This window comes from Lacerta agilis, chromosome 4, assembly GCF_009819535.1.
Source record: "Lacerta agilis isolate rLacAgi1 chromosome 4, rLacAgi1.pri, whole genome shotgun sequence".
Classification (NCBI taxonomy): Eukaryota; Metazoa; Chordata; class Lepidosauria; order Squamata; family Lacertidae; genus Lacerta; species Lacerta agilis.
In genome coordinates this window covers 9,487,749-9,506,005 of record NC_046315.1, presented here as the reverse complement: position 1 = coordinate 9,506,005, position 18,257 = coordinate 9,487,749, and the positions used below count along the sequence as shown (strand labels likewise).

The window sequence follows — 18,257 nt, the reverse complement described above, 5'->3', positions numbered from 1 at the left end:
TAGGACCACATTCATGGAAGACAATCTTACTCGGCTATGAGGGATCGCCAAAAAAGAATAAGACTTGTCATGAACCGACGGGACGCCAAGGAAGGGGAAGAGGATTCCTGGGAGGGATGTAGCCACAACTGGTAAACACTGGGACAAGCTGAAGATGGAGAAGGGGAGGTTGGGGGATTTAGGAGGTACTCACAGGACATCAGAGGATGTCAAAGGGGCCGCTGGTAGTTCATGGGAGCCAGAGGAAGTCGACACATCAGCAGAACCAGAGGTTCTCCCTTCTCCACAGACATCAGGAACAGTGGAAAGTGCCTTCCTAGGAAATTGAGGCAGGCAAGGAAACACAGCCCAGCTTACTAGCTGACCAGGTGAAGATCATGTTAAGTATAATTGGTTTAATTTACACTGAAATGGGAACACCTGTGTCCTAGTGAAAAGGGTTTAACATGGGGAGATTCCACTGAAGCTAAAAGAGAGCAAAAGGAGCTTTCTCTGAGCTTTAACTGGTTGATAATTTCCGGTAACTGACTGTTGTTCTCTAGCAGCTAACAAGTGATGAGTAACCTTGTTGTTGTTGTTCAGTCATTTGAAGTCATGCCCGACTCTCTGTGACCCCATGGACCAGAGCACGCCAGGAACGCCTGTCTTTCACTGCCTCCCGCAGTTTGGTCAGACTCATGTTGGTAGCTTCAAGAACACCGTCCAACCTTAGACCAGGTGATTAAGGTATTGAATTGCACATTCACCATCTTGGAAGGGTGGTGGTTGGTTCTGTGGTTGTTCTTTCACCTGTAAAGGTTTCTCTTCAAGAGAAAGGAAACAGCTCCAGGAGAAAAGGAGCCAGCTCTGATTACAATAGAGCTGTCACACGTCCGGATTTTCCTGGGCATTACTGGGATTTCAAAGGCGGAATTGACATCTGGGGGGGAATTTCCAAAAGGCGGTGCTTTGTCCTGGATCCTGGGGAAGTCAACCGAAAAATCAGGTTTTTTGGTGTTTTTGAAGAAGAGAAAAAAGCTCAATTTTGGGGTGTCCTGGTTTTTACTTTTTGAAACCCTAAATTATAAGTTTATGTTATTTCTAAGAAGATGCTTAGCCCAATCGCCTTCTCAATCCGGCTCATGGACAGTCCAGGAATCAGCATGTTTTTACATGAGTAGAATGTGTCCTTTTATTTAACATGCATCTCTGGGTTATTTGTGGGGCATAGGAATTCGTTCATCATCCCCCCCCCAAAAAAAAATATAGTCCGGCCCACCACATGGTCTGAGGGACGGTGGACCGGCCCACGGCTTAAAAAGTTTGCTGACCCCTGCTCTAGGATCTGGGGGGGGAGAGGTTGCATGCTCTTTTGTACAATTCAACAAAATCTTTAATCAAAATTATTTCTGCGGGGGGGGGGAAGCATGTTTAAAATGCTTTTGACGTGCTTAAAGCAGCTCTCCTGGCTCTGCCGCTGGCGCCGCCCGCATCCCCATGTGGCACCCCCAAAAAACACTCTGCTCCCAATGAAAAGGAAAGCAGGCGCTCTGAGCTCCTGGAACTACAGCTCCCGTCATGCATTGCGCTGGAGAGAAAGCGAGATAGAGACCAACTTCCGCAAGGAGTTCCCTGTCTCCGATGGGCTGAGCTTTTGCAAACCGGCAGCCTCCGTTCATTGGCTGCGAGGCGACCCTTCTGGAGGAAGGGGGAGATCAGGGGAAGACGGGGGGCGGGGCGGTGCGCGTTGCATGCGTTTGGTGCATGCTTTGCAGCCGATTGGTCTGCGTGCATTGGGGAGAATTGGAAGCAAGCTGGTAAAAGGAGCAGAAGAGGTGAGTTTGGGGTGGGGAGGCTGGGAAATGGCAAGGGGTGGGATCCAGCGTTGTGCAGAGGTGGCTGGGACAACTTTCCCAGTGGTTGAAAGGGCTGTAACTCAGTGGGGCAGCTGCCGTGCGTGCAGAAGAAGTGCAATTCCCCAGCAACCCCAGGCAGAGCTGGGAAAGTCTCCCTGTCTGAAACCCCGGAGAATGCTGCCAGCCAGTGCAGGCACTACTGAGATAGGAGGGGCCAATGGTCAGGCTCTGCCTAAGGCATTTTGCAAAAGGCTCAGCACCAGAGCACCTGCTTTGCATGCAGAAGGTCCCGTGTGCAATAGCCAGGTAGGGCGGCTGGGGGCAAACCCGGACTGAAAGCCTGGAGAGCGGCTGCCAGTCAGTGCAGGCACTACGGAGGTAGGTGGAGCAATGGCTAAGCTCTGCCTAAGGCATTTTGCAAAGGGCCGCATGCAGCTCAGCACCAGAGCACCTGCTTTGCATGCAGAAGGTCCCAGGTGCAATAGGGCGGCTAGGGGCAAACCCAGACTGAAAGCCTGGAGAGCGGCTGCCAGTCAGTGTAGGCGCTACGTAGGTAGGTGGAGCAATGGCTAAGCTCTGCCTAAGGCATTTTGCAAAGGGCCGCATGCAGCTCAGCACCAGAGCACCTGCTTTGCATGCAGAAGGTCCCAGGTGCAATAGGGCGGCTAGGGGCAAACCCAGACTGAAAGCCTGGAGAGCGGCTGCCAGTCAGTGTAGGCACTACGGAGGTAGGTGGAGCAATGGCTAGGCTCTGCCTAAGGCATTTTGCAAAGGGCCGCATGCAGCTCAGCACCAGGGCACCTGCTTTGCATGCAGAAGGTCCCAGGTGCAATAGCCAGGTAGGGCGGCTGGGGGCAAACCCAGGCTGAAAGCCTGGAGAGCGGCTGCCAGTCAGTGCAGGCACAACTGAGATAGATGGGCCAATGGTCTGGCTTTGTATAAGGCAGTTTCCTAGGCCTCATAAAGAGCATTTCAGGTTTTGATTTGTTTTGTTTTTCTGCAGGGTTGCAAGCGGTTGAAAGAAGGAGCTGAGCAAGGATGTTTGGGGCGCGTTTCGCGCGCCTGGTTCTTCGCCACTGTTCCTCTGCTCCCTGCCCCAAGCATGTGGCAACTCCCAAACTGCTCCGAGTTCGGGAAGCGCTGGAAGTCCGAGAGCCGGCAGGGCAGGACATTAAAGTTCAGGTGGGTACGGCAAGCAAGGGAGAGGGGTAGTTGGAAGGCCTGTCCTTACTTACTCTTGAGGAGCTCTGGGCTATGCAGGCTGGCTGATGCGGCCCTCCAGGTTTCTCTTTTCTATTTCGGTATCAGCACCAGCACTTTGAATTTTCCTTCCTGTGTATTATTGTGACAGAAATCATTGCAACTCCCGTGGTTAAGCTACAGCTGCTTTTCAAATAATTCTTGAAATTATCCCATTCTAGAATGAACTCCTGTCTGGGCTTGTCTCTGATTCTTTCCGAAATGGAGGCTAATTCCCCATACTCTGTCAATCTGAGTAACCATTCGGCTCTGGTAGGGAGCTTGTCATTTTCCCAATATGTCCCAATAAGCACCCTTGCAGCCGCCGTTGCGTACAAAAAGATTTTCCTTAAAGTCTTGGGGATGTCCGTGCCTGTAATACCCAGAAGGAACGCTTCTTGGTTTTTCGGGAAATTTGCCTTTAATGTTAATTTTAGTTCTTAGTGCAGGTCATTCCAGAACCCTTTGACCTTCCTGCAGTTCCACCATATATGAAACACGGCACCTCCTGTTTCACCGCATCTCCAACAAACACCTGGTATATTTTTGTACATCTTGGAAGAGTTTTTCTCTTTCTCCTCTGCTTCCAGGGTTGGGTCCGTTCCGTCCGCTCCCAGAAAGGCGTTCTGTTTGTGCACATGAACGACGGCTCTTCGTTGGAGAACCTGCAGGTGGTCGCTGACCCAGGATTGGGACCCAGGTTGGCAGAACTTCCTGAATTGGGGCCCGCCACCCATGCATGCGGCCAAGTTGGCAACCGGGAATAGGCTGTGCCCGCTTCAGGTTGTAAGTGGGGGTGTCGAGTTTTTTAGTGGGTGTCATTCTAGAGTGAATATTTTGAATAATTTCTTTTATGCAGCTGACAGGTGGGAAATCAGAAGTCCTTGTTTATTTTCTCTCTCTTTTCTGTTTTTTTATCCCTTTGGTGTTTTATTTCTCCCCCCCCCCCATTTTTTCATTTTTATTTAAAATTGAAGCAATAACAATATTTCAGATATAAAAAGCATGCAATTAATATTGACCCCCCCTTCCCCTCCTTCCATGGTGCATACTATTACATTCTTTTCCACTACATATTCTGATTTCTCACTATACCTTGGGGTTGCCGTATTTCAAAAAGTAAAAACCAGGACACCCCAAAAGTTGTTGAGCTTTTTAAATCTATCTATCTATCTGTCTGTGTATGTATGTATGTGTGTGTATATATATATGTATAAATATATATATGTATATATATATATATATATATATATATATATATAATCTAAAAGTCAGATAGTTGTTTATTTCCTTGACATCTGATGGGAGGGCATATTATATATATATATATATATATATATATATATATATATATATATATATGGCTTTTTAGCGGCTGCTTATGAGTAACCAGGCTGACGCAGAAACTTCTAAACTAAGTTTCTTTATTGTGCAGATATTTACAGTGCAGCTACAAAAACGTCCAGCTCATCCTTCGTCAGAGTCCGGGAATGGCCCCTTCCGGTTCCTTCCCCAGCATAAAAGGCGCGGGACACGGAACCTGCGCCTCCCCCCCCCTGCGCCTTTCCCCCCTGCGCAAGTGGGGAGACGGAAGCGGTGTTTCTTTTCCTACCTCAGCCTGATGCAAGGGCTCTGCTATCTTGTCAGAGCCCTGACTCCTACTCTCCAATCCCCTCTCCCCCTCCCCACTGGAAGGACTGCTGATCTCTCCAGTGGAAGGGGGGGAGTTGCTTAGCAACGGAGGCGGGGACTGGGATACTGCAAAAGCCCCGGCAACTCCTTGCCTGTTTGTGGAGGCAGCCCCCTGACACACACACACACACACACACACACACACATATATATATATATACAGGTTTTCATCAGCTGTACGCCATAATCTTCACAATCATAACAAGCAAAGGCTTGACATATCTCGCTTTGCATGTCATCAGTCTATCTCATATATTAAACTCCAGTAGCTAATGAAAACAATTGCTTACATAAATGGACTTTTCCATGATATTCTAATTTTTCGAGTTTCAGCTGTATATGGGGAACTTTCAGAAGACACCTGAAGGCAGCCCTGTTTAGCGAAGTTCTTAATGGTTGAAGTTTTACGCTGTTTATAATGTTGAAAGCTCCCCAGTGTGGGCGGGGTAGAAATAATAATAATTAATAATAATAAATATATTATTATTTATTAATTTACTTCTGAATTTATTCTGTTACTGTTAACTTCTTGATATGTTTACAATGTCTCTAAATACAGTATTCCATAACACATTTCCAACCTTCCTCAAATGTTTTTTTTTTCATCCTGATCTCTTATTCTATTTTTTCAGTCTTGCCATTTCTATCTATTTTATTAACTTCCTTCTTCCATTGTTGGTATTGTATCTTCCCTCCACTTCTGAGCATAAACCAGTCGTGCTGCTGTAATAACATACACAAAATGTGAGTTGTGATCCCTGGGTATGTTTGCATCTGTTATACCTGAAAGAGAAGCTTCTGGGGTTTTGACGAACATCTATTCAAACATTTCCCCCCCCCCCCAAACTCATTAAATATCATTTCCCATAAGTTTTTAACCTTTTTGCATGCCCGCCACATATGATAAAAGGTGCCTTCTTTTTCTTTACATTTCCAACAGCTATCAGTTTTAAACATCTTAGCTTATTTACTTGGTGTTCAATGCCACCTATATATCATTTTCATTAAAAAAAGATTCCTTCAGTGTGTAACATGCGGTAATTTTTAAATCTTTTCCCCATAGTTTCTTCCCTGTTCCTTAGGTGTTTTCTTTTCTTTCTCTCTTTGCTTTTGTTTTTACTTAGATTAGTTTCTCTTATTTTATCATGTTATGGAAAAGCTTCAATAAAATCTCTTTTTTTAAAAATAATAGTATGCACGATATGAAAGTGGCCTGAGTGTCTTAAATTCACATTATGAGCCGTTGATTGCCTTCCCCCAGCGAGCTGACGTTCGGAAGTTCAGTCGAGGTCCAAGGGAAACTGATAAAAAGTCCTCACAAACGGCAAAATGTCGAGCTGGCTGCAGAGAACATTCGTGTGGTGGGACCTTGCGATATCCTGGTAAGTGCATCTCTCTCTCTCTCTCTCTCTCTCTGTGTGTGTGTGTGTGTGTGTGTTGTTGTTGTTGTTGTTTAGTCGTGTCCGACTCTTCGTGACCCCATGGACCAGAGCACGCCAGGCACGCCTATCCTTCACTGCCTCTCGCAGTTTGGCCAAACTCATGTTAGTAGCTTTGAGAAGAAGAGTTTGGATTTGATATCCCGTTTTATCACTACCCGAAGGAGTCTCAAAGCAGCTAACATTCTCCTTTCCCTTCCTCCCCCCACAACAAACACTCTGTGAGGTGAGTGGGGCTGAGAGACTTCAGAGAAGTGTGACTAGCCCAAGGTCACCCAGCAGCTGCATGTGGAGGAGTGGAGACGTGAACCCAGTTCACCAGATTACGAGTCTACCGCTCTTAACCACTACACCACACTGGCCACTTTGTCCAACCGTCTCGTCCTTTGTCGTCCCCTTCTCCTTGTGCCCTCCATCTTTCCCAACATCAGGGTCTTTTCCAGGGAGTCTTCTCTTCTCATGAGGTGGCCAGAGTACTGGAGCCTCAGCTTCAGGATCTGTCCTTCCAGTGAGAACTCAGGGCTGATTTCTCTCTCTATATATATAATTAAATTTTCTATTTTACAATTTAAAAGTATTCACTTTTACATCCTTAAGATATCAATGACTTGCCTTCTTCTCTTTCCATGGTTCATTTTACATATCTTAAAACCCTGCGTATTTTACAGAAACTATACAATTCAGCATTCCATTATTACATCCATCACAACATATTTACACTGCTGAATTTATCTTAACACTGCCAGCGTTTTCAGCTGTACAGTTATTTCCCATGTATTCAATAAACGTTTCCCAATCTTCTCTGAACGTATGTTCATCTTGTTCTCTTTCTCTATATGCAAGCTGCGCATATTCTGTCAGCTTAAGTGGCCGTTCTTCTTTGGTTGGGACCTCGCTTGTTTTCCATTTTGGGGCTAACAAAACACAAGCTCCAGTAGTGGCATACAGAAATAACCTTTTTTGACACCTGGGAATTTCAGTCTGAATTATCCCCAACAGAAAGGACTCTGGGTTTGGGGGGGAAGGTACTTTTAAACATTTTTTTCGATTCATTATGGATCATTTCCCAATACTCTTTTACCCTTTTCCAAGTCCACTGCATATGAAATCTGCAGCAGTAAGTGCAGCTCTTCCCAACTGCAGGATATGCCTAAATTTATCCTTTTTTGTCATTGTTGGAATCTCAAGCTGCAACCTGATGCCTGTTTCCCTGAGAGTCAACCTCATTAAACACAGCAGGACTTATTTTGGAGAGAATTTGTACAGGATTACGGCTGCTAAGCCATATTTTAAACTGTACAGGTCTTCACTTTGGTTTTCCCAGGGTATATTATTTGAAATGGTTGAGGCTCAGGGGTACAGCGTCCGAGCGAGCTCCCAGCCTGCTGGTCAGTGTGCTGAAAGAGCCAAACAGAATGAATTCAAATTAAGAGTGAATAAACATGAGCTTATTGACTTTGATGACTCAGAAATTATTTCTCCTTTTTTGGTGAGCATTCCCTTTGCGTTGTTCTTTCATTTCAGAGATTTCTATCCCGCCTTTCAAGACATAGTTTTCTCAAGGTAGCTCACAACAAATACAAAACAATTTTCAAATAGCAAACATCCATATCTAAACTATTAAAAACTAACACAACGGCATCAGTGAGACCAGCAAACCAATACAGGAATGACAGAATCATAATTAAAAATATATATTTTTAAAAAGAGGATCGTAAATTGAAAATCCAGCCCATCTTCTCCCTAAACTGGCCCTGAGTGTGATTGTTTGGTCTTACACCATTTTGATTTTTTTTACTTCTTAGATGGGAACACGTCTCTAATAATGATTCTTACTCAGAAATAATTGATAATTATTATTGATCTTTAGATGAAGATTTATATCAGTTATTGTACCATGCTTTGCAAAGGGAGCTAATGTATAGCTATGTGAGTAAATTCAGTCAAATTTTTACGACAGAATTCCCAGCTGCCTAGAAATAAATGTTTTCGGAAAGTTGAACGTTGAGGTTCTTTTTTCCTTGTTAATCGCTCATTTTGTCCATCTGTCCATTTCGCCTTTTCTCTAGGGGATGCAAGCGAGTCGTGAAGTTGAGCTTACTCTGTCGTCTCTTCCCCCATCCAGGCATTCCCACTGAAGTACAAAACCCATCACCCACTGGATTACCTCAGGCAGTTCCCTCACGTCCGATGCAGAACCAATTCCTTGGGCGCCCTCATGAGACTCCGCAGCGAAGCCACGGCTGCAATTCACTCCTTTTTCAAGGTAACCCTGTGTGGGATGTGATACATAGATAGCCGTCAAGTACAACATTCCTTGTTTTCCTAGAGTGGACATGCAAGGGGATGTTTGGTCCAGCCTTTTGAAAACTTCCTGTTTCCTCCTCCTGGGCTGGGACATACTTCTTGCATGTGACTAGAGGTGGGTGTGGCCTTACCTGCCCAGGTAACAAAAGGGAAAGGTACGCAGCCGGGGGGGTGACAAGCGGCGGCCCCTCCCGCCACTCCCCAAGCGGAGCCCCGCCGCCCGGCACCCTGTCTGTGCAGTGCTGCTGCTCCCGGGGCGACGGAGCGAACGGCGGCGCATGCGGGTGACAAGCAGCGGCCCCTCCCACCACTCCCACGTGCCGCCGCTCCCTCCATCACCCCAGGAGCAGCAGCGCACGGCCCGACAACGGAGTGCCCCCTTTTGAGCCGCAGAGCGAAAAGGCAGCTCGTGGGGCTGCCGTGCGCAATCGGCGGGGAGTGCATCTGTGCGACATTTCGCGCAGGCACACTCCGTCACGACATCAGAATGTGACGTCACGACGCCCCGCCCCCAGGGGCGTCTCCTTTCACCGCCCCAGGTAGCGCGGAGCCTTCCTCCGCCCCTGGGCATTAAGTGCCTGTCTTCCCAAGTGATGTGTAAAAAAAAATGGAAGATAGTATGCAGTCTCTGACCACTGGGTGGCAGTATTTGTGTGTTTATTTATCCATTGACTTCCCACCCCACCCCCTTCCATGGTGTTCTATGTTTATCCTTCAAATGCTGCATATTTTGACTTACAGCACTCCATATAAACACCCTAGATTATTAGTCTTAATGTTTTTCTGCTGTTGCTCATATTTCAAAATCATGCTCGCGTTTTCATGCAGCGATAATAGTCCTTTAGATATTCTACAAACGGCTTCCAATCCTCAATGAATGTATCGTCATTTTTGATCTCCAATCTTTGCGGTTAGCTTTGCCAGTTCTGCAGACTCCCGTCATTTTAATAATTTTAATTCTTCCTTCATCCCCTTTCCATTTCTGTTCATTCTTGCTGCTGTCATTGCAGGCATACATAAATTATCCAACTTCTTCGGCATATCCGGAAGAAACAGATTTTATTTTCAAGTGATTCCTGAAATGCCTTCAGCTCCTGGTTTTCAGTCTTCCTGCACCAGAGACTTTGCTTTAGCCTTTTCATAACCACTTTGAGGTTTTGTTTTTGTTTTTTTGTATTTTTTTACAATCAAGTAGTGTATAAGTTTTTCGAAATAAGCATGCTTGCTGATTTTGTTGTTGTTCAGTCGTTCAGTCGTGTCCGACTCTTCGTGACCCCATGGACCAGAGCACACCAGGCACGCCTATCCTTCATTGTCTCTCACAGTTTGGCCAAACTCATGTTAGTAGCTTCGAGAACACTGTCCAACCATCTCATCCTCTGTCGTCCCCTTCTCCTTGTGCCCTCCATCTTTCCCAACATCAGGGTCTTTTCTAGGGAGTCTTCTCTTCTCATGAGGTGGCCAAAGTACTGGAGCCTCAACTTCAGGATCTGTCCTTCCAGTGAGCACCCAGGGCTGATTTCTTTGAGAATGGATAGGTTTGATCTTCTTGCAGTCCATGGGACTCTCAAGTGTCTCCTTCAGCACCATAATTCAAAAGCATCAATTCTTCGGCGATCAGCCTTCTTTATGGTCCAGCTCTCACTTCCGTACATTACTACTGGGAAAACCATAGCTTTAACTACACAGACCTTTGTCGGCAAGGTGATGTCCGTGCTTTTTAAGATGCTGTCTACGTTTGTCATTGCTTTTCTCCCAAGAAGCAGGCGTCTTTTCGTGACCACTTGCTAATTTAGACATAGGCAATTGCAAAGTTTGAATCAATTGCTGTAATGCAGTACTTCTTGCCATATAGGGAAGGCACTAAGCATAACCAAAAAAGGGGGGGGTTCAGATGTGATAGAGGTAAAAAGAAATAGGATGCCTTATAAAGGCAGCATACCAGGTACTGCCTTGGAGAAGGGCTGTCGTTCAGTGGGGGAGCATCTACCTTGCATAATAATAATAAGAAGAAGAAGAAGAAGAAGGGACGCACGTGGCGCTGTGGTTTAAACCACTGAGCCTCTTGGACTTGCCGATTGGAAGGTTGGCAGTTCGAATCCCCGTGACGGGGTGAGCTCCCGTTGCTCAGTCCCAGCTTCAGCCAACCTAGCAGTTTGAAAGCACGCCAGTGCAAGTAGATAAATAGGTACCCCTCTGGCGGGAAGGTAAACAGCGTTTCCGTACGCTCTGGTTTCTGTCACGGTGTCCCGTTGCGCCAGAAGCGGTTTGGTCCTGCTGACCACATGACCCGGAAAGCTGTCTGTGGACAAACGCCGGCTCTCTCGGCCTGAAAGTGAGATGAGCGCCAAAACCCCATAGTTGCCTTTGACTGGACTTTGAAAGGTCCAGGGGTCCTTTACCTTTTTACCTTTACCCAGGTTCAACCCCTGGCATCTCCCAGGTAGGCCTGTGAAAGTCTCCCTGCCTGAAACCCTATAGATTCACTGCCAGTCAGTGTAGACAGTATTAAGGTGTCATCGGCTTTGAAGACGCTCGAACTCAGGACAAAAGGGAGAAACATGCTAAGAGGAAGGCACGCTTGGCAAACCCTCACCGTGATCAGCTCCCACCCGGAAACCAATGTCCCCACTGTGGAAGGAGGTGTGGATCCAGAATTGGCCTCCACAGTCACTTACGGACTCACTGATAAAAAAAACCCTCTGTTTTGGAAGACAATCTTACTCGTCTAGGAGGGAACGCCAAAGAAGGAGAAGGACTAATGGCCTTGGCTCTCTGTATAAGGCTTTGCCAGACCTCCTAGAGATCTGTGTTTGTGTGGGGAAGTATCCTTGAATTGCAGAGTTGGAAGAGATACGCACAAAAATATTTTTTCTTTAAGAACAATTTATCTAAATGCCTGAGGTTCAGGATGGTAATCAAAGCATTCAAAATGTCTCCAGTGCAAAAAAATGAACTTTAAAAAATCAAAGCCAAATGCACATTGGGGCGGGGGCTGATTTGCAAGGAGTGACCAGAGAGAGAGAGGCATGTTTGCATTTTTTGGAAAGACCCAGGGGAGACATAGAAGTGGACTTCCTCTGGGAAGTTATTCCAGAGTCTTGGCAATGCTGCATTTAAAATCCAGCCACTCTCCACTGATGGGTGTGTCTCCCTTGGCACAAAAAAAGCCCTGCTGGATCAGGCCAAGGCTCCATCTCCTCTGGCCTCCTGTTTTTTTAATAATAGCCAGCATTCTGGGAAGTCTAAGGCATTTGGCTACAAGCCATGGTGGCTAAATGGAGCCTCCAGCTTTAATGGCAGTCTACCTCTGAATCGCTGTCTACTGATGGCAAACAATGGAGGCGAATGTAAGGAGGGCCATGATGAATGAGACCAAAGACCTCCCTAGTCTCGCATCCTGTTGCCTGCTTATTCTCCAAGTATCCTGTTTGAAAGCGGTTAGTTTGCAAGTGGATGTTTGGATAATCTGAGCCTGCATGTCTCCCCGCCCTCTTTAAATTACATTTCTCTTCCACCTTACCTCCAAGGAGCTCAAGGGGACCTATGTACATGGTTCTTTCCCCCTCCTTATTTAATCCCCACCACAACCCTGAGAGGTAGGTTAGCCTGAGAGTTAGAGGCTGGCCCAAGTTTACCCAGTAAGCTTCATAGGTGAGTGGGGATCTGAACTCTGGTCCCAATACTCTAACCACTATGCCACATTCAGTCTTTTATCTGGGCAGACACTCAAGTCGTCCATCAGTAACTTGTAACTTTTCCTCCTTCTCTAATCACTTTTTTATTTTATTTTAAGGATAACGGATACTTGCATGTTCACACGCCGATAATTACTTCAAACGACTGTGAAGGAGCCGGGGAAATCTTTCAAGTTGAGGTAAGCAATAAATAAGCCAGAACTGGAGAGTTGGAAGGGATCCCGAGGGTCATCTAGTCCAACCCCCTGCAATTCAGGAATCTCAACTAAAGCATCCCTGGCAGATGCCCACCCAACCTCTTTGGGGATTGACTTTTTCTTCTCTTGGTACAGGATCCCAAAACCCCACCTGACTTGTTCCACGTGCAGATGTTTCCCTCATTTTTGGTTTAGTCTTTGTGCCAGTAGTCTTGTGCATGTGTGTGTGTGTGTGTGTGTGTGTGTGTGTGTTTCCCACCAGCAATAGTGTCACATGACAAGCTGGTTTTGAAACCTAGGGAAGCATCAACATCAACAGGATGGGTGACACCTGGCTTGAGAGCAGTACATGTGAAAAGGATCTAGGAGTCTTGGTAGACCATAAACTTGACATGAGTCAAAAGTGTGATGCAGCAGCTAAAAAAGCCAATGCAATTCTGGGCTGCATCAATAGGAGTATAGCATCTAGATCAAGGGAAGTAATACTACCACTGTATTCCGCTCTGGTCAGACCTCACCTGGAATACTGTGTCCAGTTCTGGGCACCACAGTTCAAGAAGGATACTGACAAGCTGGAACATGTCCAGAAGAGGGCAACCAAAATGGTCAAAGGCCTGGAAACAATGCCTTATGAGGAACGGCTTAGGGAGCTGGGTATGTTTAGCCTGGAGAAGAGAAGGTTAAGGGGTGATATGATAGCCATGTTCAAATACATGAAAGGATGTCATATAGAGGAAGGAGAAAGGTTGATCTCTGCTGCTCCAGAGAAGCGGACACGGGGCAATGGATTCAAACTACAAGAAGATTCCACCTAAACATTAGGAAGAACTTCCTGACAGTGAGAGCTGTTCGGCAGTGGAATTTGCTACCAAGGAGTGTGGTGGAGTCTCCTTCTTTGGAGGTCTTTAAGCGGAGGCTTGACAGCCATCTGTCAGGAATGCTTTGGTGGTGTTTCCTGCTTGGCAGGGGGTTGGACTAGATGGCCCTTGTGGTCTCTTCCAACTCTTACGATTCTATGATTCTATGATCAACATATTTTGAAGAGCATCGAGGTGTGACACATCACAGTGAGCGTCTCCTCCGAAATCCCTCCGGGGGCACCTTCGCAGGTATCCCATGGGGTGAGCGAAGGGGGGCGGTGATCCCTGCCTCTGTGCCCCTTTTGCAGGAGGAGGGGCGAAATTCCAGCAAGAATAAAAAAGCTTGGTAGCAAATGAAACCTTTTTTTGTTTGCCCTAAAGCCAAATGCCTCCTTAGAGCTTGAAGGAGAGAACCAGGAAGGCGGACATCAAAGGGAATCATTGTTATATCACTTAGAGGGAAGCACAAAACAGGTATTGACTCAAGGGTGGTTCTTTATCCCTCGAGTTGGTCTCCAAAGCCTCCCCCTGCTCCAAGCTTTTCTGTTGTGCATTGACAGTGCTTTCCCCCCATAAGCAGAGAGGATTTACTGAAGCCATCTGCCATCCATTCCCCTTTGAGGATGTGAAAAGTAACAGGTATTTTGTGGGTAGCATTAGGTTTTTAAAGCTACATTAAGAAGCTTGATCTTGGGGTGGGGGAAATCGGACCCAGGAGTCGAATTCTCTCCGTCTAGCCTTCCAAACCAACAAATTTAAACTAGCACAGGGAGAAGTGAAGGAGCACCTCGTCGTGGATCCCCTTTATCAAATGTACAACACAGTACAATGACCTGTTGCGACGAACCTCCACTTCGGACTCTCCCCTTGTTACTAAGTGAATTTTTAATCAGGTGTTCTGGGTCAAACTACAATGCACCCCACCTGTCCCTCTGAGGTCCGACTGTTATTTCACTTCCCTTTGATTAATAATCTGGGAATTTCTTAGTAACAGGAGTTTTCCTGTCCAGCGGCCGTGGCCGGTTATATCTTCTGCTCTGGGCTTCAGGGGTTAACCTCTCCTTTGCCTACAGTTCGGGGTCTCTCTATTAGATCCTCTCACTATATCAGTTGGCTAAGCCCTCTTAGCAACTCTGTGGCAATACCAGGGTTTCCGCCCGCTAGCCCCTCCTGAGGGAACTCCAAGACACAAACTATCCCCCTTCAGTTTAGTTTTGTCCTTTCCCTGAGTTCACCTCCTCAAGAGCCTATATAACTCGCTGGACCAAATGAACGACGATATTTTCTTAGCTCAACAATAAGAGGTCTTTATTTCTTACAGAGCATAACGGTTTCAGTGTTGGTTCATAAGCTTAGTTTCCTAACAGTGTAAACTCTTTCTTTCAGCAACATATACACATCTTCAACGATCCTAACCTAACCTAACCTAAACCTAACCTGGCCCCACACCCTCCTCCTTCCAGTCACCACTCTCCCCTCACACTAATGGCCGCTCCCTCCTTTTAAAGAGCGGAAGGTCCCGCCTCCCAAAGGGTATCTGCCACTCAAACTGGGGTGCCCATTAACTCCTAAAACACTGTGGGTTTCTGAATATCCCCTAACTTAGATCTGATTCATTACACCTGTCCCCTCCCCGACAGCCTACGAATCAATATGGCTAATCTGACCCTACAGCCTCCCCACAACCTCACACATGCAAACGAACCGTACCGCAACCAACCGAAGGCAACCAACCAGGTTCCGAACCCTCCAAATTCTCGCAACGCCAATAAAGAGAAATAGATATGTAAATAAAGGGCCTACCCAGATGACGCCGACACAAGAACCCTGCACAAAAACTTTCCCCTCAGCCGCACAATGTCTATGACGATAGTGTCTCATACCCAATGTAAACGAACTCTAAATTTTTTTAAAAATATATTTTATTGATCTTAACAATTTTAAGCATATTACATAATCAGTTAAATTTTCCATTCTCCCCCCCCCCCACTGAGGGAAGCAATTCTCCAAACCCCTCTCTCACAGGGGCTAATATTAAACGTTTCAAATTTAACATATTTAACATACAAATAATCATTGCTTAGGTCTGACACTTTCCCATAGCCCAGACATTATTCCTTTCCTCAATTTCATTGTATATTGACTTCCTCAGATCCCCCCCCCAGTTGAGTTCACTATCTTTCCTCTTTACCAGTTTTCCAACCATAGTCAAATCTAATTCTGCTTAATCTCAATACAATTTCTCCTTTTCTTTTTAAAAACGATCATATAATAACACACTTAACTCCTAATATTTGATCTCTAACCTCAGCTCCTACTTTCTTCTGAAATTTCTTTAACCCTTATCAAATTTCCCCCTATTTATCCTAATGTTGACCCCTTAATTCTTCATTTTTCTGCTCCCTTCCCTCCCTCCGGTCTCGAAATTTTGGCTATTAATTCTTTAAAAAGTCTCTGTAAATTGAACATGGAGACACCGTCTGTACTTTCCCCTTGTGTTTGTTTGTTTTGTAACAAAGGAGAATCTTCAATAAAAACTTACTAAAAGAAAATTACTGTACTGTGCCTGGACTTCATCCCCTCACTGGTCCCGCTCTGTTTTGGCTCGACTGGAATGTGTTCTTGAACTCTGATGGTGCCTTTTGCTTGCCTGGATGGAGAGTGGACAGGGCAGTTTGTGTTGAAAGTAGCTTTTTACTTGTCGGCAAGTAGAAAACCGACGCTCTTCTTAAACATGAACCAAACGCATGCAGCCAGAGTTAAAAGGTCTTCTACGGATGTTGTTGTTGTTCAGTCATTCAGTCGTGTCCGACCCTTCGTGACCCCATGGACCAGAGCACGCCAGGCACGCCTATCCTTCACTGCCTCCCGCAGTTTGGCCAAACTCATGTTAGTAGCTTCGAGAACACTGTCCAACCATCTCATCCTCTGTCGTCCCCTTCTCCTTGTGCCCTCCATCTTTCCCAACACCAGGGTCTTTCCCAGGGAGTCTTCTCTTCTCATGAGGTGGCCAAAGTATTGGAGCCTCAGCTTCAGGATCAGTCCTTCCAGTGAGCACTGGAAGCATGCTTAGGGCTGCCATATGCCCAGGTTTTCCCAGACAGTCAAAATGGCGACTGGGTGGATTGTTGTTGAATCGGCAAAATGTCCAGGAAAACCCAGATGTATGGCAACTAGGGTGGTTTTGTGCTTTTTAAAAATAATAATAATTAAAGCTCAATAACTTTGTCTGGGTTGTCACTCTTGGAAATATGGCACGCCAGAAATCTGTCATTTTAAACAGTTACAAACAATGTAGTTGCTTCCTGTGTCCTCCTGAGCTGGGACAAACTAGAGGTGACTAGAGGTGGGTGTGACTTTACCTGCCCAGGTAACAAAGGGGCAAGGCAGGCAGCACACTTCCTTCTTCTCCATCTTGCTTTTGACGTTTGAGCAGCAGTGAGAGCCTCTCTGCAGTCACTGGGACTAACCCCCATATGGGGTAGTTCCTCGTGTATATACATTGTAACCTAAGTCTGCCTTGAGGGATCCATTTGTGAACTGAATGCGTTAGTAAACTTTTATAATATTTTACACGAGATTGTGCCATGTCTATTCTTTTTAAAGGGGATTACCAGGAATCCTAATATAGTAGACCCTCGGGTTACCTTACTCTTGAGTAACGCAAACCCGGAATTATTTTTCTGAGTTTCAGGATCTGTTCTTCCAGTGAGCACTCAGGGCCGATTTCCATGGGACTCTCAAGAGTCTCCTCCAGCACCATAATTCAAAAGCATCAATTCTTTAGCGATCAGTCTTCTTTATGGTCCAGCTCTCACTTCCGTACATTACTACTGGGAAAACCATAGCTTTAACTATACGGACCTTTGTCGGCAAGGTGATGCGATCAAGCACTGCAATGAACTTAGCTTGAACGCTGCTTGCTTGCTTGTTGGCAGCCATCTGCCTTGAGAGACAATGGAGTGCGCCTCCGGGGGTGAAGTCAAACTGCTCCGATAGCAGCAACGAAGTGACCTTCCCAGGGCGCAAACCTGGGCAGTGTGCATGGAGGCTCTGGGCTGCCCATATGACAAGACCTCCCCCCCCCCCGGCCTCGCCGATGGGGTCCAAAGGAAAGCAGAGCAAGGCGTTTGGCGCCAGCTTGGCTGCAGGAGTTGCCGGAAGGAGGCACACAAGGCGCCATCCAACTGCCTAAGGGACCCCGCTCTGAATTTGTGTAGGGTTTACCCCAAAAGAGACACGGGTGGCGCTGTGGTCACTCTAAACCACTGATCCTCTTGGGCTTGCCGATCGGGAGGTCGGCGGTTCGAATCCCCGCAACGGAGTGAGCTCCCTTTGCTCTGTCCCAGCTCCTGCCAAACTAGCAGTCTGAAAGCACACCAGTGCGAGTAGATAAATAGGTACCGCTGCGGTGGGAAAGTGAACGGCGTTTCCATGAGCTCTGGTTTCCACCACGGTGTCCTGTTGCGCCAGAAGCGGTTTAGTCCTGCTGGCTACATGACCCAGAAAGCTGTCTGTGGACAAACGCTGGTTCCCTCAGCCTGAAAGCGAGATGAGCGCCGCAACCCCATAGTCGCCTTTGACTGGACTTAATCTTTTTTTCTTTTTTTAGTTTACCCCTTAGCCTTTACTTCTCCCAAAGATATTCTGCAAGGCAGCAGAGGTTTGGGATCAGAGTTTTCCCTCTCCTTGATGGGCTCCTGTCCCAGGTGGACGAGCCCCACCTGCCCCTCACTTCCCTCTACAGCACGTGCAGAAACCACCTTCTTGACCTTTGGTCTCCCTCGTGGTCTCATCTGCTCAATCTGCCGCAGCCCGTCTTTGTACACGTGGGAAGTCCCTAACTCACCGAGGGTTTGATACCCATCGGCTACCCTCACCTGGTTTAGCTGGCCAGTCCAAGCCGTTCCTGGGGTGTGGCTGCTGTCACACGCTGACAGCTTCTAGGAGCCACAGGTGAGAGCTCAGTTCAGGGCACAGACCAAAGGTA

The 18,257-nt window shown here is 46.6% G+C and overlaps 1 protein-coding gene across 2 annotated transcripts in view; it reads left to right on the top strand.

The window, feature by feature from the left end:
- The first annotated feature begins 1,724 nt into the window (after positions 1-1,724).
- NARS2 (asparaginyl-tRNA synthetase 2, mitochondrial) overlaps positions 1,725-18,257 on the top strand; it is a 38,013-nt gene continuing 21,480 nt past the window's right edge. The window contains exons 1-6 of one of the 2 annotated variants that reach the window (XM_033146025.1): positions 1,725-1,814; positions 2,839-3,017; positions 3,665-3,774; positions 6,028-6,148; positions 8,331-8,471; positions 12,309-12,389. In XM_033146025.1, coding sequence (XP_033001916.1) covers positions 2,874-3,017; positions 3,665-3,774; positions 6,028-6,148; positions 8,331-8,471; positions 12,309-12,389 — 597 coding nt within the window. In that variant the 5' untranslated portion in view covers positions 1,725-1,814; positions 2,839-2,873. Of the gene's footprint in view, positions 1,815-2,139; positions 2,214-2,838; positions 3,018-3,664; positions 3,775-6,027; positions 6,149-8,330; positions 8,472-12,308; positions 12,390-18,257 lie in introns of those variants that run through there. The other variant, XM_033146026.1, reaches the window with a different exon arrangement.